This window comes from Triturus cristatus, chromosome 4_2 (genome assembly GCF_964204655.1).
Source record: "Triturus cristatus chromosome 4_2, aTriCri1.1, whole genome shotgun sequence".
Lineage (NCBI taxonomy): Eukaryota > Metazoa > Chordata > Amphibia > Caudata > Salamandridae > Triturus > Triturus cristatus.
Window position 1 is genome coordinate 359,301,320 of NC_140586.1, and position 23,765 is coordinate 359,325,084.

The 23,765-nt window shown below is 47.6% G+C and overlaps 1 protein-coding gene across 1 annotated transcript in view; it reads right to left on the reverse strand.

Annotated features, from left to right (window-relative positions):
* The window catches only part of CEP350 (centrosomal protein 350), a 1,602,561-nt gene that overhangs the window by 861,190 nt on the left and 717,606 nt on the right, over positions 1–23,765 (reverse strand). The window contains exon 17 of the mRNA XM_085601771.1: positions 10,174–10,337. Coding sequence (XP_085457897.1) covers positions 10,174–10,337 — 164 coding nt within the window. The remainder of the gene's footprint in view (positions 1–10,173; positions 10,338–23,765) is intronic.

The window sequence follows — 23,765 nt, forward strand, 5'->3', positions numbered from 1 at the left end:
GAAGAAGACCAAGACTGTGTTCTCGTTCTCTTTCGATGAGCATGAGATGGTCTATGCTCCGGAGATTTGTCCCGACGATCCCTGGTTCGAGCAACAGGTGATCTGTCCACCTCCTATACTTTCCAACGGGGATCTGTGTAGTGGACTGGAATAGTCCAAAGGCCGTCTAGCTTGCCCAGAAGCATCTTTCTGCCAATAGCTGATAGGAAGGAGCCATCTTGGCAACAGATGTACTGAAGGAGACCTTTGCCTTCTTGGTGACGTTGGTCTTGGTGATTGTCGTGCCTCTGGAGACGGAGAAGAAGAACTTCTCGTTGAAATAACTTGAGGAGAGCTCGCCGCTAAAGGCGATGACTCCATGCGGCCTCTGGAGGTTGAACGGTGCCTGGAGGAGCGATGCGACGTCGAAGGGGAATGCCTCGACGTAGAACAACTATAGGAGACCAGCACTGGCGAGTCTTTTGAGAGGGACCTTCTCGACGTCGACCTCTCTCCCCACTACGATGTCGAATGTCTTGACGTTGAAGCAATCTACCTCATCGTCCTCGTCGCAGAGCGTCTGGGAGAAGTTAAAGTGTGAATCGACTGAGAACTCCTTTTCGAAGTTCTGTCCTTCCTTGACGTCGAACGCCGTCTGGAATACTTGACTTTGGGTCCCGACGACGAATCTTTCTTCTCGACGAAAAAAATATGGTCCTCGACGTTGAACACCCCCTGGTCAGCGTCAACGGAGGAGTCTGCTTCGACATCGAACGCCTCGTACCTGGCTACGACAATGCCCGTCTCGACGTCGACCATCGCCTGGTTGACGGAGACGCTTGTTTCGACGTCGATTGTCGTTCTACTAGCGACGATGAGGCCTGTCTCGATGCTGACCGCCACCTTGTTGACTGCAACGGAGACGCCCGCTTCAATGCCGATCACCGCTCTACTGGCGACGGCGGAGCATGTCTCGACGTCGAATTACGTATTGGTGCCGACGACGGAGATCCAACTCTCGACGTTGTGCAAGCCCGCACCAACGAAGATCTCCTCCTCGACGCCGATCGTGTGACGTACCTGCAGTCTTTGACGACAACCGGTGATCTCTCGACGACGTGCCCGCCGTCGATGGTCTTCTTGTCGACGTTTTCGCTGCCGGTGAAGATATTTTCAGCGCCGATCCCTATGCTGAGGGAGAGCAAACTGGAACTTTACTTTTGGATGACAATCTTGCTCTCTTTTTCACCGGAGACCTGTCTAGAAGGAGCTTTACCCTTCTCAGTCAGCTCATAAAGACGAATTCTCTGTCTTTTAGAGTACGCCTGGACAGGGACTGACAATGATTGCAAGTCTTAGGATCATGATCCTCAGGAAGGCAAAGGATACAGACAGAATGTGAGTCTGATCTAGCCTTCTTTTTGCCACAGGAAGGGCAAAAGTCAAAGAGAGATGGCATTTCTGAGTGGAAAAATAGGCCTAATTCTCTAAAAAAAAAAAAAATAGAAACCTACTTTAAAAGCCAAAAGATGTCGAAGTAAGTAGGTTTGGCCCAAAAAATTGTAGATATGTTCTGACAGAAATCAGAAAAAGCAAGAGCTGAAGTTACAGAAGGAGCCAGAAAGAACAACTGACCGAACTGTCAACGCGGGGCATAGAACAGGCTACGCACAAGAGCAGGTATGGAACTCTTATATGTCCCTTCAGCTATGCTAGCATATAACCCCTTGATGCCAGTACTGGCTGACCAAGGTGAGGTAAGGAGAGCTGGGAAACTAGACATGAACACATTTGCAGATTTGTATCCACATGATACCTTTATATCCCAGCCGATGTTAAATGCTGAGTCCAGGTAACACTTTTCGGATTTGTTGTTATATTACCGCATCAGAGCAGCCAGCCCCAGATGAACCGGTCTTTCCCATCCCCCTGCCAACACTCCATGCCCTAGAGCAATTGTTGAATAATTCTATCCAACATAGACTGATTACGCGCTTATACAACACAATGCAAAGGGATGCCCCGATCACGCACCCCAAAACCCTAGCGAGCTGGAATGAGAAGCCATCTACACCCCTGACCGAGGAACAATGGAAGTTCTGCTGTGGCCAACTAGAGGCATTGTCTCCAAATTATAAACTCCGCTTGATTCATTTTTTTACACATGTATAATAGAACACCTGTACAGTTACACCGCATGGGGCTCCGGAAGGACTCGAACTGCCAGGGCTACATTCCTACACCTGGCCTGGAATTGTCCCCAGATTGCGTACTATTGGTCAGAAATATTTAAGGTGGTCAGTAGAATACTGGAAAACACACTGGAACCACCGCCCTACTAGCCTACACGAAAGACGCTCAGGCAGAAACTAGGCGATTGCTGGCCATGTTGCTCATATTAGCCAAGAGACGTGTGGCTATTCATTGGGGCAGACCGGGTGTACTGAAGGTGAAAACCTGGGTTATGGATGTCACATTCTGTCAGGAACAGCTCAAAATCATCTGGGAACTGATGCCAGTGGCCTCTTGGCCTAGGGAGATTTGGAACCGTTTTTAGCTTGGATCAGAACACAGGAGCAGGAGGTTATGGCTCTATCCGTATCCCTGAGTAAATATTGTTTAGCTGGTGAACACACAAGGAATATGAGTGCTGGGTGGAGCTGGGATGCCTTTGGATATGTATGTAATTACTGTAACGGACACTGGCCTCTGGACGATCTGGGACTCAACTGTTTAACGTGGATAATGAATATGCCTACTGTGTTATGACATTGTTATGACTTGGCTTGGAGATTCCCATATGCTGCACTGCACTCTTTGAACTTTTGCTGCAGTTAGTTTTCTGTTTTTCTGTTGCTGTAATTCGCTTGCTCTGACATTAAGGAAAATGTATTTGCATTGTCGTAATAGGCAAGCTGGTTATTGCTTTGTTTTTTTATCTTGCCTTTCTCTTTTGGCTATGTGCATGTTACATTGAATGCAAATAATGAATATGCTACTTACCAGTATGCATCTGTTCTTGGCATGTAGGGCTGCTGACATTCATATCTGTGCATAGATCGCCGCCTAGTGTTGGGTCCGGATGTTTGCACGTTGTTGTCCTGGAAGAGTCTTCAAAGTATCACGAGATAGGTGACTCCTCCCCTGGACCACAGTGCGCATGGGCATCCTCTCCATCCTTAGATTGTTTTTCGCCATTGTGGCAGTGATGGAGTAGATACAGTAAGTGATGACCATGCTATACAGTAATTCTGAGAGCTGCAGCTGCTACAGGCGCCGGGGAGGAGGGTGGGCGATATGAATGTCAGCAGCCCTACATGCCAAGAACAGATGCATACTGGTAAGTAGCATATTCAGTTCGAGGCATGTGGGCTGCTGAATTCATATCTGTGCATAGAATACATAGCAGTACCTCCTATTAGCGGCGGCTACCAGAGCCAGCTGCAGCAGTCTGAAAAAGAGTTTTGAGAACAGCCTGTCCTACAGCTGCCTGCTGTTTTGGGTGTACATCTACACAGTAGTGTTTGGTAAATGTATGTATAGTGGACCATGTGGCTGCTCTACATATTTCCTGTAAAGGAATGTTTCCCAGGAAAGCCATGGATGCCCCTAACTTTCGTGTTGAGTGGGCTCGTGGGGGAATCGTTAATGTGCGTTTAGCTTTTTGATAGCAAATTTGAATACATTTAACGATCCATCTGGCTATACCTGCTTTGGAAATGGCGTTGCCCTTGTGTTGTGGAGAAAAGGCAACGAAAAGTTGTTTTGTCTTCCTAAAGTCCTTAGTTCTGTCTATATAATACATGAGGGTCCTCTTTACATCTAGTGTATGGAGCATTCTCTCAGCGACATTTTGTGGATTTTGAAAGAAAACAGGCAGTTCAATAGTTTGATTCATGTGGAACTGCGATATTACTTTAGGCATGAATTTGGGGTTGGTACGTAGTACGACCCTGTTTGTGTGGACTTGTATGAATGGCTCTTGAATGGTTAGTGCCTGGAGTTCACTAACTCTTCTTAACAAAGTGATCGCTACTAGGAAAGCTACTTTCCAGGTGAGGAATTGAATCTCACATGAGTGGAGAGGTTCGAAGGGTGGACCCATCAGTCTGGTGAGGACCAAGTTGAGGTTCCACACCGGTGCTGGTGGGTGTCTTGGGGGAATTACTCGTTTAAGTCCCTCCAAGAAGGCTTTGATGGCAGGCACTCTGAATAAAGAGAGGTGCTGCCTGTTTTGGAGATAGGCTGCTATTGCGGTTAAATGGATACGTATTGAGGTGTATGCCAGATTGCATCGGTATAGGTGTAAGAGGTAACAGATTATGTTTTGAATGGATGCGTCTAGCGGGTTAATGTCATTGTTGTTGCAGTAAATGACAAACCTCTTCCATTTAGCCGCATAGCAAGCTCTGGTAGTGGGTCTCCTGGCCTCCTTGATGATCTCCATACAGTCAGGTGGCAGGTTTAGGTGGCCAAACTCTAAGACTTCAGGAGCCAGATTGCCAGGTTCAGTTGTTGCGGATCTGGGTGCTGAATTTCGCCATGGTTCTGCGTTAAGAGTGCAGGTTTGATCCGCAGCCTTTGATGCGGCACCATTGAAAGTTCTAGAAAGGTGGTGTACCATGGCTGGCACGCCCATGTTGTAGCAACTAGGATGAGTGTCAGTGAGTGCTGTCGCAGTTTGCGTGCCACCAGCGGTATTAATGGCGCTGGGGGAAAAGCGTACGCAAATCTGCCGGACCAGTTCATCCATATCGCATTGCCCTGCGACTGTGGATGTGGGAACCTGGCGGCAAAGCTTCGGCATTTTGCGTTGTCGTTTGTGGCAAATAGGTCTATCTCTGGATGACCCCACTGTTGGAAGTACGGTTGGAGAACGGACGGATGTAGCTCCCACTCGTGCATCTGGTGGCTGTGTCTGCTGAGCAGATCCGCCATCTGGTTGTCCTTGCCGGGGAGGTGTTCCGCCATGAGGAATATGTTCCTCTGAATGGCCCACTTCCACATGCTCTGAGCCAGATGAGACAACTGTGGAGAGTGTGTTCCTCCCTGCTTCTGTATGTAGTACATGGCAGTCATGTTGTCCGTCCGGATCAACACGACTTTGTTGCACAAGTGTGCTTTGAATGCCTTCATGGCTAGGAAGATTGCCATCAGTTCCAGAAGGTTGATGTGCATCTTCTTTTGTTGTGTCGTCCATAGTCCCTGCACTGTGTAATTGAGTACATGAGCTCCCCAACCTTGGAGAGAGGCGTCCGCCGTCAGTATTATTTGTGGAACAGGCTCTTGGAACGGTCGGCCCTTGCAAAGGTTTTGTGGATTCCACCAATGCAGAGAGTTGTATGCCCGACCGGTCACCAACACTAGGTCTTTTAATTGCCCGTGAGCCTGATTCCATTGACGTGCCAAGCACTCCTGAAGCGGCCGCATATGTAGTCTCGCGTGCGGGACTATGAAAATGCAGGAGGCCATCATGCCTATCAACTGCATGAACACTCGCGCAGGAAGGGAGTGTTGAGGTTTGAACTTTGAGATCAGCAGTTGCATGCTGTTGATCCTCACCAAATTTGGCTGAGCTGTGGCTGCCAGAGTGTTTATGGTCGCGCCCAGGTACTGTCGTACGTGTGCGGGCTGGAGATGTGATTTTGGATAATTTAGTGAGAATCCCAGACTGTGGAGAAGGTGAATGGTGAGGGACATGTGGCTGGCGCATTGCTGGGCTGACTTTGCTTTAACAAGCCAGTCGTCCAGATAAGGGTAGACGTGAATGTGTTGTCTCCGTAGATGTGCAGCCACTGTAGCTAGGCACTTGGTGAAAACCCTGGGTGCTGTTGTCACTCCGAAGGGGAGAACTTTGAATTGATAGTGCTGTTCCTGAATAGTGAACCTGAGATATTTCCTGTGTGATGGGTGTATGGGTATGTGGAAGTACGCATCTTTGAGGTCTAGTGTGGCTAGGAAGTCTCCCTGGCTGAGCAGCGGGAGAACCTGCTGTGGGGTGAGCATATGGAAATGCTTTGAGAGAATGTAGTGGTTGAGGGGTCTCAGGTCTAGTATAGGTCTGAGTGACCCGTCCTTTTTTGGGATTAAGAAGTACAGAGAGTACACCCCTGTTCCCTGCTGGTTGACGGGCACGACCTCTATCGCACCTTTTTGCAGCATACTTAGCACTTCCTGCTGCAATAAAGCGAAGTGCTCTACGGACATAGGACGGTGCTTTGGCGGTATGTTGGGTGGAGTGGATGTTAATTCGAGACAGTAACCGTGCTGGATAATGTCCCTGACCCACCTGTCTGTGGTGATGGTTTTCCACGTGGACAGGAACCGCTGGAGTCTCCCCCCGACAGGTGTTATGTGGTCGGGGGGAAGGGAGAGGGCGTCACTGTTTGTTTTTGGGGAGGACCTGGTGTTGCCGTAACCACGTCCCCTGCCCTTGGTGCTGGAGCCACGATATCCACCTCTGTTGGTCTTATCGTAGGTACTCTGTGTGCCCCATTTAGTGTATTGCTGCTGTGACCCCTGGCCTCTAGCTGCTCCTCTATTCCTGGGGCGACGAAAGGAGCCACTACGAAATTGCTGCGTCTGCAGAGCCCCCATTGATTTCGCAGTGTCAGTGTCTTTTTTAATTTTTTCGAGGGTAGTGTCAACTTCGGGGCCGAATAAGTAGTCGGGGTTGACTGGCTGATTTAGGATGTTGTTTTGAATCTCCGGTTTGAATCCTGAGATTCTTAACCATGCGTGTCGTCGTAACAGGACGCTGGTGTTGATTGCCCTTGCCGCTGTGTCGGCAGCATCCAGGGCGCACTTAATGGATGCATTGGTAAGGAGTTGTCCCTCTCTGATGAGGAGCTCCGCTGCCTCTTTGTATTCATCTGGCAAATGCTGGAGTAGTGATTCTAGCGTGTCGTAGTGTGAACGATCATAACGGGCCAGGAGTGCCTGTGTATTGGCAATGCGCCAGATGTTTGCTGCTTGTGCTGCAATTCTTTTGCCTGATGTCGCCAGCACTTTGGACTCCTTGTCTGGGGGAGGAGCATCACCTGTTTGAGAATGGGCTCGTTTGCGAGCGTTAGCAACCACCATGGAGTCCAGAGGTAACTGACCTCTAATGTACATAGGGTCTCCGGGCGCAGGCTTGTATTTTTTTTCAATCCTGGGGTTTAGCACCCGTGCCCTGGTTGTTTCTTTAAAAATGTCCTTTGCAGGTTTGAGAACTCCTTTTAACATGGGCAGAGTTTTGACAGTTCTTTCGGAGGAGGCGAAAGTGTCCACTAAGAAGTCTTCTTCAACAGTGTCAGAATGGAGTTGTACTCCATAATTGGCGGCAGCTCGTTCTATGAGGGCATTGAAGGCAGCAGTGTCCTCTGTGGGAGATGTCTTGGCGCTGTAAAGCTGCGTGTCCTGGGTATCTGGCGCGGTACCCTGGTCTGTAGGGTCATCCCATGCCTGATCTGGGTCCTGCTGCTCATCAGGATTGACATCCCCAGGGTAGGCGGTATCATCTCCCATGTAGTCCTCCACTGCGTCCGTTTCTGAAGGCGTAGGAGAAAAGGATTGGGGATCCTGATAGGAGGTTTGTAAGCGTTCATACAGAACTGGTTCCGACCCCGCTGGCAATTTGTGTTTGAGAGGTATTCGGTAGGAGTCCAATCCCCTCTCTGGCGTGATCTTCCGCTTGCGGAGCATCAGTTTACCAGTGTCGGCGTCGATGAATTGTGGCTGTGAAGGCTCAGAATCTGTGTGTCCAGTAGACGGGGACTGTGTCTGGCGGACACGTGTTCGGATCTCGAACATCTTCGGCGCCGTGGACGGCGGCAAGCCAAAAGTGATGTTGGTTGGCGCCGAGGGTGCTTTTGGAGCCTTGTGCGTGTCGGGGCCCGAAGTGGATCGGAGGGCTGCCCGTTCCCTGATGCGTTGCAACGCCGCCGCGACTTGTTGCACTGAGAACGCCGAAGGTTCTTTGGAGCCGGTCGGCACCGTGGAGGTAGGCGTCGACTGCTTTGGAGCCATGGGGTCATCGATCCGAAGACAGGTATCAACGGTCGTTGGAGTCGACGACTTGGCGTGTGCCACTGTCTTCGACGTGGACTCAGATGGAGCAGCCATTTTGACTTTGGTGGTCGGAGCAGACTGCTTCGGTGCCAGAGGCCGAGGCGCTTTGGGGGGACCGAGGGCCTTTTTATTCGGGTCGGTACCGATATCCGCTGCAGTGAGTTCGGCACCGAAATCCCTTTTACTGCATTCGGAGCCGACGGCCGTTGCTGGCGTCGAAGGAGTGGAGGGCTTCGAGGCCTTCGAGCCGATTACAGCCAGTTTCACTTTTGGTTTCGGTGGAACTGGTGCGACGATTGGTTTCGGTTTCGTTGAAGGGAATCCAGTCGTCTTTGTTAATAATGGCTCGTGCGGGATGTTCGAGGCCGGGCCCGAAGGCGGGGCCGAAGAACTTTGAGATTGATCTCGGGTAAGGCCAGGAGGCGATCCCTCGACCTGAGCCTTAGAATGACGCACTTTGACGGCCTCCGTATCGACGGGTGGGCCTGGCTCCTCGCTAGAGCTATCTTCTTCGGCCCCAAAGGCCTCATCGTAGTCTCCTACCTCGTCGATGACTTCTTCCCTTTGAAAAAGCACTTCATCGTCGTCTTCCGATCGGGAATCGTGTTCGGAAGCGGGGCTGGAGTTTACTTCTTCCATGCACTCTGCGTCCTCGTCCTCGGTGCTGAAGGCAGGCGCCGATTGCTGCGCTTCTAATCTCGCCGCCCGTCGATTCCGGAGAGTCTTCTTCGATCGGAATCGGGCACAGGCCATACATTTTGACTCATCGTGATCCGGTGAGAGACATTTGTTGCATACCGGGTGGACGTCGATGTGTGGGTATTTTGCGTGGCATAAAGGACACCGTTTGAATGGAGTTCTCGATTCCATCGTCGGTGTAAGTTCGATGTTCGGACCAAACGGATCCGAAAGGCTGGAAGAAGGTTCTAAACTAGTAAAGAAAGCAGTCGATACCGAAACTAAAGGCCTTTTGGCCTTAAACTGAATTTTCCTAACTTGAGCTAAGATAAGCACATCCAAACCCAATGGCGGAAAAAAACAATCTAAGGATGGAGAGGATGCCCATGCGCACTGTGGTCCAGGGGAGGAGTCACCTATCTCGTGATATTTCGAAGACTCTTCCAGGACAACAACGTGCAAACATCCGGACCCAACACTAGGCGGCGATCTATGCACAGATATGAATTCAGCAGCCCACATGCCTCGAACACACATTTACACAAAAAAAACATCAGTCAACATGGTAAAAAGGAAGATGACATCCATTTTGTCTGACTCAAAAGGTAAAAAAAAAATTCCTATAACTATGGTACTCCATTATGACCATCAGCATATTCCCCCACTGGTCCAGTGGCATCCCATAAAATTATAAGTATAAAATCAACTGAGATATAGGTTTCAAAAGAAAAGTGTTTCCCCCTTTTAAAGTAAAAGCATAAAACACCATAAGCACTGTACATGTGCATTATTTGAAGCTCAATGCGAGAGCAAACATTTCTGACTCACATCTTTAGTTTTGTGAAGACAGTACATTACTACCATTCATGCACAATCAACTAAAACTTCAGTCTAAAAAACTGCCAGCTCAACATCTTAGAGCGATCCTAAGGGGTATATAAATATTATGAATGAGGAACAATTCAGATTCTGGTCAGGTGGCTGGGCTGCGTTCTTCTCCGATATTTTTCTCTTAGCTTCTGCTCGCATTTTCTACATAAAGGTTAGATGTTTTCACGTTTCACCTATCAGTTTCACATAGAATTTGATTTTAAATTCCAATTCTAGATATGGTAATGCTTCTTAACCAGTGAGAATATCCTAAAGATCTTCAGATGATTAGGACCAACTAATAGAGAACTTTATCTGCCAGCTCACTACTTCTGCCAGTCACCACCAATCAACACTGTGTATTAAGTAATGGTTGACTGCCAGACAACTTCATTTGCATACGTAATGTGCAACTCCAGATTTAAAATTTATTGTGCACTACAGTACATTACTTCTCTGCTCCCTATCTCTTTAGCTACAAGCAGCTACAGTCACCATCTTAAATTGTGCTCAACAATACGCAGTCTCAGAGCCAGCAACCTAACTCCTCACTGTCTTAACTCCATCTTGAATCCCCATGCAGCTGTGACTTACCTTCAAAATCTGTGCCAGAGAAACAGTCTCTTGTTGAGCAAGTGATATCCCTCGGACCCGTTCCACATCAGAGAGCTGGCGTACAGATTCTTCAATCGTGCTCAGATAATTGAGCTCTGCTGACATACGGTGTTGAAGTGCAGCAGGAGAGAAGCGCATTGGGCCTGTGGATCGAAGTGAGAGTAACAAACATAAATTCACTTCTGGAGAACGTATGAAGAGGACTTAGCTTCCAGTGACAATAATACTAATATTCTTGGTCTGTATACAATTCTGACATTGTTTTCTTGATGAAATGCAGTCCTTTAAATTAGACATTTTTGGTGAGGGGCTCTCATTTACCCCTCCTGAATGTGTCTAGTACAGAGAGACAATCTTCCCAATTTCACACCTTCATACCCCCCTCCACCAATGACTCGCGCTTCTTCCCCTCCAGGTTGGGGTTTTTTTGTGTTTCATATTTAGTCATATACTTTCCTGGACTCTCTTTTCACTATGCTTTGTATTTTATATATTTCTCCCAAAACACCAGTTTTGCACCGGATGCTGTTGAAATTACCCAGAAAATTGTTAATCTCATTGACCAAACAATGGTCTTGGAATCATGATCCTCTGCTACTACCTCCAGCAAGGACTGTAACAGTTATCTCAAGCATGTTTTCATTGTTCAGTTCACTCATCTATCCTAGGCTCCCATGCCGGTCACTTGAGTGCATACTGCTCAACTTGCAATCTTATTACTGATTCTCCTTTGCTTAAAGGATAGGTTTCCTGTATACATAACTTTTGTTGCTTGAATTTTAAACTCACCTTTGGCGTTAAGCTACACTGACATGGTGCTTCTACAATAATACAAACCAGGGCTTTTAGATGTTAAGCTTCAACATCATTTACTTTCGTGTCTTTCTACTTTTTGTTAACATGCTATTTTAATTATTAATATTTTTTGATTTCCCTTTGGGCCTGGCTCTGGATCTATCTCCCTAAATGAAAGGAAGAGCACCTTTTGAGCGTCCGGTCCAAAATATCTAGCTTCCAGATTTACTCATTACATCACCACTTGAACTCTCAGATCTTTCTCAGTCAATCTGCGTAAACACCCTATCTTTTGGTGCAAAGGTGGCAAATTCCTTGCCGTCCTGCGGACTAAGGAGTGGAATCTTCTCCCCAGACATCTCAGATTAATTGATTCTAAATTTCTCTTTAAGAAACACCTGAAAACTTGGATCTTTGCAGCTCCTGCCTCTTTATGCCATTCACGATATAGGGACCATTGCTTATGTGCATGTATGCTCTATTCGATATGAACTTTATTATTTCCGCTCAGTGCCAGGATGCTCCATTCGGAGCCACAGTCGCGCTTTACAAGTGCAAGATTCATTCAGAGAGTATGCAAAGGCAGGAGTTAAACAACACTAACATACTGAGCTCCAAAAGTATATGGTTCTTTTTGGTTCTGATGTCACGTAAATGTGCGCTCTGCAAATCATAAGGAGTCAAGCAGTTTTGCCATTTATTATACCTCTGTTTTTAAAATATATTGTTATTTCATTTATTTAAGATTTCACCCTAAGAAGGTTTTTCTTTACTCATTTGTTCCATTCTCAGCTGCACAGGAAAAGACTGGAGGTTGAGGAGTCTGTGGTAAGTTTAGAACACGTTTCTCTCTTCTTTCACCCTTCTGTTTAGTGCATCATGTCGAATCTTGTCAATTCTCCTCCTGAACCATTCCATCAGTAGTTAAACAGCGAGTTAGCATAGCAGATGCACTGCTGGTCTGACAAAGACATCCTTCGGGCAGATCAGTCTGTGCCACGCCATAATGGTGGTCAAATTAATTCAGGTAGGTATGAAGAGGTATCTAAATCATTAAGCACTGGGTTTTTGTTCTTGAACAAGGTTGCTAGTTGTATAATTCCATAGCAAGCCCATATTAAATAGGTTATTTAAGATTAGATTGCTTTGCTAAAGCTGTAAAAGAACTTTACTTGTAAACCAGACCACTTTCTTACAATTAAACAAATTACCCCTTCAATCTGTAGCTAGAGAAAAAAAATGTAGACTCTCAAAAGCCATCTCAACTACCTAGCAGTTTTAGGTAGGTAAAGCTTTATTCGATATAAAATATCATAAAAGCACAACATACAATAATATAAAAGGATCAAGATACATAAAACAACAACAATGATCGTGAACATCTTAAAAAGTTATAAAAAACGGTTAAAAAACAGCATATAGGAAACAGAGACAAAGTGCTTAGTGACTTAGAGTTCGTTAAAGTGCAGATAGTGGTCGATCACAAAAATGGATCAATGCAGTTGCGCTGAGATTTACCTAGCAGTTTTAGTCAAGAGATGTTCAAAGGACCTTTCTGTCCGTCTATGTACCCCCGGGCCTCCAGGCAACCACATTCCGGGACTTGGGTACGCTGCTGTTGGAGATCCCAGAGGGTCTCTTGGTGTTGGGAGGGGACTTTAACTCGGTGGCTTCGGGGGACTTGGATCGGCATCCCCCCAGGCCAAACCCCGCTCACACTGCTGGCTGCCTGACTTCCTGGAATCCCTGGGGTTGGTGGATGTATGGAGGGTCTTTCACCCTGATGCTTTGCATTATACCTTCCACTCTGGAGCGCATGGGAGTCTCTCTCGTATCGACTATTTCCTGGTACCTGCCTCCCAAATTGCCCACGTTCGAGAGGCGAGACATCTGGCTAGGGGCATTTCGGATCACTCACCGGTCTGGCTCCAGGTGGCGCTTGGCCACCAGCAACAGGGGCGAGTCGCCCCCATCAATCCATGGTATTTTCGCGATCCGCATGTCCGCTGGGAACTGTGTGGGGCCATGGATGGCTATTTCAACGAGAATGAAGGCTCGGTGGAATCCCCGCAGATGCTCTGGGAGGCATTTAAGGCAGTGACACGGGGTCAGGCCCTTTCCTTAATATCCGGGAAGAAAAAGGATCAATGCAAGGAGTTGTTAGCGCTGGAGGTAGAGGTGGACACACTGGAAGCAGACTTGAACGTAGCGGCTACGCCAGACAAGCTCCACATCCTCAAACTTAAGCAGCGGGAATACAGGGTGATTGCGACTGACCAGGCAAAGGTCACAGGGAGAGCGGTTCAGGGGCATCTGTATGAGTTGGGTGATAAGGCAGGGAAACTTTTGGCCTGGTTGGACAAGAAAGAGTGGGCAAGCCCCTGAACTTCGAGGACGGGAGGTAGCCTCCCTGCCTGACCTGCAGGCCATCGCAGACTGCTTTGCGGCCCACTATCAGACTTTCTACACTTCGGCTGCCCCTTACCCTATTGAGGACTCCCGCCAGGTGCTCACTGACATCACTTTGCCAAGGCTGTCAGCGGTCGACCATGATTTCATTGGAAAGGGAATTGTCCGACGATGAAATCGGGGCAGCTATACGTTCGCTCAAACCTAGTAAAGCCACCGGCCCAAACGGACTGCCGATTGAGCTGTACAAGCTCAAGCCGGACAAGTTAGCCCCCTATATGAGAGCCATGTTTGAGGACGCAAGGCAAGCGGGACTTTTGCCCTTAGACCAACGTACGGCCACAATTATCACTATCCACAAAGAGGGGAAACCTAAGAACGAGTGTGGCTCATACAGACCAATATCACTGTTGAACGCAGAGCCCAAGATCTTGGCTAAGCTTCTTGCTACCCGGCTTTTGACGACAATTGGGTTTCTGGTTCACCCTGATCAGTCAGGGTTCATACCGCACCGCAACACGGCGCTGAACCTGCGCAGGATATCGGAGCTGGCGGTGATAGTATCGTTGGACGCGGCCATGGCCTTTGATACCATCGAATGGCCCTATCTTTGGGCGGCGTTAGAGAAATTTGGATTCGGCCCTAAATTTATACAGTGGGTGCAGTTATTGTATTCACAACCCATGGCCCAAGTGGTGGTTAACAACAAGAAATCGACTGCCTTCGAGCTCGGCAGAGGGACCCGCCAGGGTTGCCCCCTGTCCCTGCTGCTGTTTGCCCTAGCTTTGAAGCCATTGGCAGCTTGGATACGCCAGAATCTGAGTGTACGGGGTATGCATTGGTCCCCAGACTGGGAGGACCGGATTTCTCTCTATGCGGACGACATCCTCTTGTACCTGTCCTCCCCGAGGAAATCACTGATAGTGGTCTTGGATATTTTCACGACCTTTGGACGGTATTCAGGCTATTCCATAAATTGGAGCAAGTCCCTCCTATACGTGGTGGCGGGTGAGCCCCTGCTTCTACCGCCTGGGTGCCCACTGCAAATCTGCACCGAGGAGTTTACCTACTTAGGCATCTTTCTCAGTTCAGATTCCTCTCTTCGTTACTCTCGTAACCTTCAGCCCCCCCTGTTTCAACTGCGCAAAGACATCGCCAGGTGGAAGGCACCCCCCCCCCTCTCGATGCTAGGTAAAGCAGCCTTCTTTAAGATGATGTCTCTTCCCCGATTCCTGTATGCCCTTCAGAATTCCATGGATCCGATACCCCCGTCATATTTCAGAGAGGTTGAGAGCCTCCAACGGGACCTTTTGTGGAATGGTAAACCGCCCATTGCTCTCGGTAAACTCTCTAAATTGGTATGATGGTGGCAGCAGCCTCCCAGACATACGATTGTATTATTGGGCGTCCCACCTGTCTGCCATCAACCACTGCACATATGTTCAGCCATGGGACCCGGGATATAACATGGGTAGGTGGCTCCTCCCGGGGGGGACCTATAGTAGAGCCCTTTATTCTAGGCCCCGGCGTTATCCTCTTACAGGCCCCACAAACCATTTAGTACACGTGTGGCATGCGGCCACCAATCGCTTAGGCTGGAAGCGGAAGTTGACACTAGCAACACCGCTATGGGATTATGAGCAACTGGGTGACTTATGGCAGAGTAAGGGATTTGACAAGTGGGATCTCATTGGTATTGCTTGCATAGGGGATCTGTGTGATAAATCTGATATTAAGTCTTTTGAAGCACTACAGCAGCAATATAGCCTGACCGAATCCGAGCACTTCCGCTGCATACAGGTTCGACACGCGCTTCGCACACACTTATTGCCCGGCACCATGCTGCCGGAATCCTCCCCACTGGAAGATAGGATACTAGATGGCCATCTCCCTGACAGCACTATCTCTCTGATATATAAAAAGCTGGTAAATAACGTCTCGAATCCCCTCCTGGCGCTTCGAGATAAGTGTACCAGAGATGGCATAGAAATGGATGACGAGGAATGGCAGGAGGCAGTCTCCTCTCCCAGAGTGGTAGCAATTTCGGCTCGCCTCCGTCTCGTCCAATTAAAACTCCTGCACCGTATCTATGTAACAGGGCCCCAACTGGTGCGAATGGGAAGGGCGGAAGAGGGTGCCTGCAGGCGTGGTTGTGGTCAGCTGGGGACCTTTTTCCATATTCTTTGGGAGTGTACACAGATCCAACCCTACTGGCGTGCCATTCATGACATTATTAATACTGTTCTATCAACGCAGCTTCGAGTGGAGGCCCGTAGGTGTCTCCTGAACATTTGGGAGCCGGCTGATTTAAATGTCTGCCTGATGCAGTGGGCAACCCTGGGGCTAATGTTTGCCAAGAGAAATATTGCCCAACGGTGGGGAGCATCGGATCCACCCAAGGCACGGGATTGGGAAAAAGACATGGATTGGGCAATGTTCAGAGAGAAGACTGTATATGTATCACGAGGATGTCCCCAGAGATGGTCCTGTGTGTGGGGCCTTTGGAACTCCCACCGTGAAGATATATGTCAGCCCCCCTTAACCCCTGCATGTGAGAATCCCCCTTCGCCCTAGGCCTTCCATCATGCACAATGGTGAGCGGAGCATTGCCTTCTGTATAGCTGATGCCCATTGGTCTGCTCCTCCTGTATGATCAAGCAACTGCTGATGTATGTTTTTTGTTTGTTAAATAATACAAATATATTTAAAAAAAAAAAAAAAAAAAAGATGCTCAAAGGACAAGCACATGATAGATGTTAACTATATGGCTAGTGACCGTAAGGTAAGATTTTTTTACACTTACCAACATTTTGTGTGCAAAATGTGGCCTCCAGAATTTTCTGGAACTGCAAAAGAAAATGTCCACCTTGTTAGACATTTTGAGTCAGACACTGGCACTACAGTGGTCTTTCAATGGAGAGACAGATTTAAGTCTAAGGTTTTACCGTTTGATTCTCAAATGCAAGTGGAATATCCAATTATTGAATAAACTACTAATACAAAAGTACAACTCTGGGAACTTCCGTCTCTCTTCTGATTTGAAAGGTCCACTTCCCCTCGGAGTTCAAGCAATCAGTATAACAGCTGTGAGACACCGAAATCCATATCTAAAAGATCCTTCCACATTTTCTAGCAGAGTAGTCTAAACTAAGCAAAACTGAGAACGTCAGGACTTCAACTCATTATTTGCTGATAGAACAATTTTTAGGTCTCTTCTGGCGTTAGCAGCACGCATGCGCTGCTCTCGCCATGCGAGGGCTTTTGGAATCTAAACAATTTCAGAAGGGGGCTTTAAGCCACGCCCTTCTTTTCAATTGGCATGTGTCCTCGTTTATGTTAAACGAGGGCGCGTGATTGGCAACCGGGCGTTTGGGTTGCCGCCTTGTCCACTTTTAGAACGGCCCCTGTGGACAGCCCGACGCCATCTTGGTTTACTTTAATGAGCGCGCGCGCTCTCGCTTCTAATAACACAGCTTTTGTATCCTGGTTCCCTGACAATGGACAGACTCGTGAGTGGCCGATGCTTTCTAATAGTAGACTGCACACCGACGCCATCTTTGTTTGGAGTTGTTTTTGTCCCGTTCAGAGGGCTGTGTCAGTTTGTGCACTAATTGTGGTCACTGCGATCATCATGTCGCTTTACTTGTTCATGGACTTCCAGAGGTGAAGGGCAAAGTTAGCAGCGCCGTAAGTTTAATTGTTTCATCATTCATTCGCCGTATCTTTCACAATTTACTTCCGTCTTCTGTTTTTTTACTGGCAGTTTTCAGCTCTGCCTCTTCTCTCACCCTTTAGCTATCTCCCCGCCTTCCCACCTTCAGCCTCTTCCTCTGCAGTCTCCGTTGGACCCGCCTTCCCTCGCCATTGGTATGCACAGCGTACTCTTCCCCCCCTCCCCCCTCCTCCCTCCTCCTCGCAGTGCTACACGAAGGTCAGCACCCCGGCCTGGGGCGCACATCAGCCTCGTCCTATTCCAGCAAACAGCGGGTCCGCACAGGCGCCGAGACTCTGGTGCAGGGGCACGGGGTGTCATGGTTGCACCCCAATAGGGTAGGGGTGCAGATCGACAGCATCACGCCAGAGATCAGTGCGCTATACAACTTTGCTCATGCTGCACCTCTATGATGGAAGCTTGCACTACTGCCTGCTTGTGTGCTTCGATGAGGTCTGCACAGCTCCAGCCCATGCTGTACCAGGTGTGAAGCTTCAAGTGCTGATGCATTGACTCTACCTGCACAGTGAGAGAGGAAAAATAAGTTACTTACCTGTAACTACAGTTATCCAGTATTGGTATCTTTCATAGATTCACATGCCTGATTCATTCCCCGTCGCAGAGGCGGGAGTCCCACGGTAAATTGCAAAAGTAGTGCCATAAGTAAATAACAGTAGTAGGCTAAAAGAAAAAGGCCTCAAGACAAAATCTTAGAAGCCTATCTACATCATTATAGTAAAAAGAACCAAAGGTTCGCTCCAACCAATCAGCATCCTCTAGAATACTCTCAGCAGAGTCAGTTCTCCTCAGATTTTCTTAGCACAAGTGGGAAGTAAGATTCCCCAATCATAAAGAACTGACTCGCAAGGGAGGAGGGTGGGTTCATGTGAATCTATGAAAGATACCAATACTGGATAACTGTAGTTACAGGTAATTAACTTGTTTTCTTATCCAGTATAGCAAGCAGTAAGCCAAATGTATTGTCGTTTGCGGATTGTGGGAGACAGTGTTCATAAACTCCCACATTGCATCCACAATGGCTGAGAAATGTTACAATAACCAAGCCTTTAAGAAATCAAATCCATATTAAAAGACATTATCGAAATAAAACATGAATTCATCTATATCAACATACAGATATATCTATATATTCAGATCTTTAAACATATAAACATGCAAGTTACATGAAACATGGTAGCATATAAAAAGGAAGAAGTACCTGAATCTGACCTCAATGAAAGATGGCGTAGGACAGCCTGCCCGACAGCTGCATCATCTTGTTGTGCAGATTGAAGACAGTAATGCTTCGTGAACGTGTGGACATTTTTCCATGTCGCAGCACGACAGATATTTTCTAGAGTCACTCCAGCAAACAATGCTGTAGAAGCTGCCACAGTCCTTGTAGAATGAGCTTTGCCTTTCCTCTGTAAAGTTTTGTTGGCCTGGTCATGACAAAAATGAATCATAAAAATCAGCCATCTGGCTATTGTTGCCTTTGTCACTGCAGTCCCAAGTGTCGCTTGACCATAGGCCACGAACAGTTGGTTAGATCGTCTGATGTCTTTGGTTTTCTGTAGGTAAAATTTTAAACCGCGTTTAACATCCTGAGAGTGTAATGCTCTTTCAGCTGGAGTGGATTGATCCGGAAAGAAAGTTCTCAACCTTACCAGTTCATTCAAGTGAAATTGAGACAATACTTTAGGGATGAATCTAGGATTTGTTAGAAGGGTTACATAATCCTTAGTGAAATGTAAAAAGGTTTCTGTGATAGTGAAAGCTTGGATTTCACTAACCCTTCTTGCAGAAGTAAGAGCCAGGAGAATGGCAACCTTCCACGTGAGAAATTTGAGATCAGCTTTGTGGATCGGCTCAAATGGTCGCTTCAGTAATTGCGCCAGCACGGTATTGACTTCCCACTCTGGAGGGGGTGCTCACACTGGAGGGAAAGCTCGGAAAAGCCCTTTCATAAATTGTTTGACAAGTGAAGATGAATAGAGAGAAGGAAGCTTGGCGCATTGTCTGAATCTGGAAGAGCAGCAAGATGGACCTTGACTGATGAAAAGGTAATCCCAGACTTGGCTAGAGAAAGCAAATGAGGAAGAATTTGTTCCGCAGGAGCTTGGACTGGGTGAATACTATTCGCCTCGCACCCACAGTAAAATCGCTTCCATTTTAAGTGACAGGTTTTGATTGTGCTCTGGGCATGAGATTTGGCCAGAATCTCACGACAGTCCTGAGAGATGTTGAGGTCTTTGAACTCTAAGAAATCAGGAGCCATGCGTGCAAGTGCAGGGACAGTGGGTCCGGATGAACCACTTGGCCTCAGTCCCTTGACAACATCATGAGCGTCAGAGTAAGGCGAATAGGTTTGTCCTGAGACAGTAGAAGTTGTTCCTGGAACCAATACCGTCTTGGCCAACGGGGAGCAACTAGAATCAGACAACAACCCTCCAGCTTCATCTTGTGGAGAACCTTCGGGATCAAAGGTATCCGGGGGCAAAAGCGTATGCACAAATCCCTGATCATCGCATGGACAGGGCATTCCCCCTTGGTCCCTGTTGAGGGAACCTGCTGGCATAGTATCGGAATTTCTTTCTCTCCCTCGTTGCAAATAGATCCAGTGCTGGTTTGCCCCAAGCTCGTAAAATTCTGTTCACCTGCTTCTCTTCCAGTTCCCACTCGTGACAGTCTGATTGAGATCTGCTCAGTGTGTCCGCCAGAGTATTGTGGAGACCCCGGACGTGTTCTGCTCTCAGAGTTAACTTGTGGAATGTGACCCACTCCCACAATTCCTGAGCTTCCTGCGAGAGCGTAGCTGACTTTATTCCTCCTTGTTTGTTGATGTAATACATGCTGGTCGTATTGTGGGTACGGGGCAGCACTGAGGAACCTGCGATTCTTGGGAGGAACGCTTGCAGAGACAGAAAGATGGCGCGGAGCTCCAGTCTGTTGATATGCTGTTTGTGTACTTGAGACCATTTTCCTTGAATTTGCAAATCTTGCAGATGACCTCCCCATCCTTCCATTGAGGCATCGGTTGTTAAAACAAAGTCTGGAATGGTTGGTAGGAATGTGAGACCCTGGACCAAATTCGTTGTCTGAGACCACCAATGCAGAGCATCGATCATGCGAGACGTGACCCTGATGGAATCGTCGAACAAGTCCACGGCTTGTTGCCATTGAAGGTGTAATTCCTCCTGAAGAGGTCTCATTTTGAGCCGTGCCAAGGGTATGAGGTTTATCGCAGAGGAGCACATCCCTAGAAGTGAAGCAAACATCCGGACAGAAACTGACCTCCTTTTTGAGATTGAAATTGCAAATTTTTGGAGACGCATTTGACGATCGTGTGACAAGAATGCTTTGCACTGGACCGTGTCTAGCCTTGCCCCGAGAAAAGGAATGACTTTTAGTGGACGCAACTGTGATTTGCTCTCTTTGAGACTAGCCCCAGAGAAGAGAAGAGATGGAGACATGCTTTTGTGGCCTCCTTGGTTGCTTGTTCCGAAGGGCCTTTGATCAGCCAATCATTAAGATAAGGGAACACCTGTATTCCTCGAGATCTCAATGTCGCTGCCACTGGTGCCAAGCACTTCTTGAAGATTCTTGGTGCTGATTTCAGCCCATACGGGAGCACCTTGAACTGATAGTGGGCGCCAGCCACTGTGGAGCGAAGGTATTTTCGATGTTTGGGGTGAATAGGGATGTAGAAATACGCATCTTCCATATCCAGAGAAGCCATAAAATGTCCTTTGTTTAGACAGCTCACCACGGGTAGGGAAGGTATTATGGTTGGCGCCCCGCATAGATCATGGTTTCCTGTTGGAATCTCGACCTTGATTCTGTGATCGTTTTCGAACCCCTTGAGGGGAGGAACTAGTCGAAAAGGATTGGCAGTATGATGACTGACCGCAAGACTGTCTATACTGCGATTGATATTGCCTGTTTTGTTTGTTTTGGTATCCTCCTCTTGAAGCAAAACCACATCCTTTTGCACCTCTGAAAGATCCGCACCTGTTTTGAAGGGCACCTAACGATCTAGCAGTATCCGTATCAGTCTGATAGCAAGGAGGGCCTCATCAATGTGTTTTCCAAATAAAGACTCTCCATCATATGCCATGTCTAAAATTTTCATTTGCACTTCAGGCCTGAAAGTTGTGGCTTTAAGCCTTCCCTGGCATCTAAGCACTGCAGCACCGGCAAGCTGACGAAAGTTGGTGTTTGTAATGTCCAGAGCGCAATCTATGATTTCTGATGCTGCTCGTTCTCCTGCCAACAGAATATTCCTGGCATCTTGCCTATGGTCTTCAGGAATGAGGTCAATCAGTTCCGCTATATCCGACCACATTTGACTGTCATAGCGACCGATTATTGCCAGAGAATTCGCAGCTTTAATAGAAGCCGCTGCCTTAGTTGAAAAGTTTTTACCTATAAGGTCTAGCCTCGGTCCTTCCTTATCAGGCGGTGTGGTTATAGGCGTCGCAGGATTTTTGGATCGTTGTTGGACGGCTTGTGAAATTACCGAATCTGGTCGTGGATGACCAATCAGACAAGATGGACTATTAGCAGGAGCACGGTACTTTTTCTCAATGCGAGGAAGTACAGCCGGAATAGACGCCGGCGCCTTCATGATTTTAACCCCTTCATTCCAGATATAATCAATGATCGGAACAGCTCTTGTGATCTTCCTAGACTCCTCCGTGAAATCATGCAAAAAGCAGTCTGTCTGCTCTACTGTAACGGGCAACTGGAATCTAGATGCTACTCGCTGCATCAAATTATGAACGCCCCTGATGTCCCCAGGGGGAGAATCAGAAGGAAGAGGAAGGGGTGGAGAAGGCATCGGTATAACATAATCGTCTCAGGGATCCGTAACGGTAGTATTGTCGGGTAACTCACCCTCTTCAACATCCTCTTCAGAGGATGTATCATCATGGTGCACGTGCTCAGATGGATCTGAAGGCGAAACCGGCTAAACAGGAACCTCAGACTGAGGCAACGGGTCAGGAATCCCCGCTGGTGGAGGTGGATTATCTGGGACAGCCTGCTGTGGGGGAAACCTTTGACGGTAATCCGCCAGCATGGCTTGGAGATCCTGAATGAGCGTAGGAGGGAGGTGACTTATTTCCTTCTGGCGCGACTCCCTTCGATTCAATCTATGGTATGGAACCACAAGTTCTTCTTGATAATCATGCTCTTGGTATTCGTCATCATGGTCTTGAAACTTGATGTTTAGCTCAGAAGGATGGTGAGCAGTGCCAAATGGTCCCTCATCGTCTTCGTCCTCATCGTTAACATAAGTTTCCAAAAGGTGAGACGGCAAAAGTGCGATATTTTACTGTAATCTTGTCTTTGAAAAGTCCTAAGTTGAAAAGATGCAGATGTTACTGATGTTGATTGTGAAGGCAAAAGCACCATTGTTGATACCTGAGATTGCGCTAGTACAGTCGTCGTCGACGGGATCATCGTTGACGGGTTCTTCGTCGTCGACGGGATCGTCGTCGACGGGATCTTCGCTGATACGGTCGTCGACAGGACAGTCGTAGACGATGACATCGGCGACGAGGCAGACGTCAACAACGTAGACTTCACAGATAACAGCACCTTCGACGACGGTGGAGGCTTCGTCGATGGAACCTTCGTCGACGGGCTCGACGTGGTCATCGACGGAGACTTCGCCGATGACTTCCTTGTCGACGATTCTTCCTGGACAGGCTTCTTAGAAGTGATAGAAATCTTAGTCGACACAATAGGCGAAGTAATGGCTGTCGTCGAGACAGTAACAGTCGACGATGTTATGTTATGTTATGTTATTTATTTTTTTGTATAGCGCAACGGTTACTCAAAAAGAGAATCCCGGCGCTTTAGGTAAGGTGAACAGGTTACAAAATAACACAACACAGAGAAAACAGTTTAAAAGTCCTCAAAAGAAACGGGGCAGACAAAGTCACAGAAATTGTCGACGACGGAGTCAAAGTGAGAGATTTAAACTGGCTTAAACTGGAGACAGCGTTGACCCAGAGGAGAGTTTAGGTGACCTCTGTGAAGAGTTCGATACATCATGGGAAGTTTTGTTATGTTTTCTTCCCTCACTTGAAGAGCTGTCATGGGATCTAGCTCTTTTGCTAGAAGTTGAGGCCCTGTCATCCTCCTCAGCCGAGGAAGATTTAAGCCATAAAAGCAGCCTTGCCTCTCTAGCCCCAAGAGTCTTAGTAGGGAAATTACGGCAAATCCTACAATCCTTCGTAACATGCTTAGGATAAAGACAGTAAATTCAGTCCTTATGCTGGTCATCAACATGGACCCCCTTCTTAACACAGGTCCTGTAGGGTTTAAAGAGCGCTTTCTTGTCAGACATCCTGAAGAGATGAAGTGTAGAACTGAGTAGGCACTCAGGGAGACTCCCTTCCACACAACGTGCGGTGAAAATCTGAGGAGTACTGACTCTGCTGAGAGTGTTCTAGAGGGTGCTGGTAGCTGATTGGTTGGAGCGTACTTTTGGTTCTTTTTACTATAATGATGTAGATAGGCTTCTAAGATTTAGGCCTGAGGACTTTTTCTTTTAGCCTACTACTGTTATTTACTTATGGCACTACTTTTGTAATTTACCGTGGGACTCCCGCCGCGGCGACGGGGAATGATTCAGGCATGTGAATCT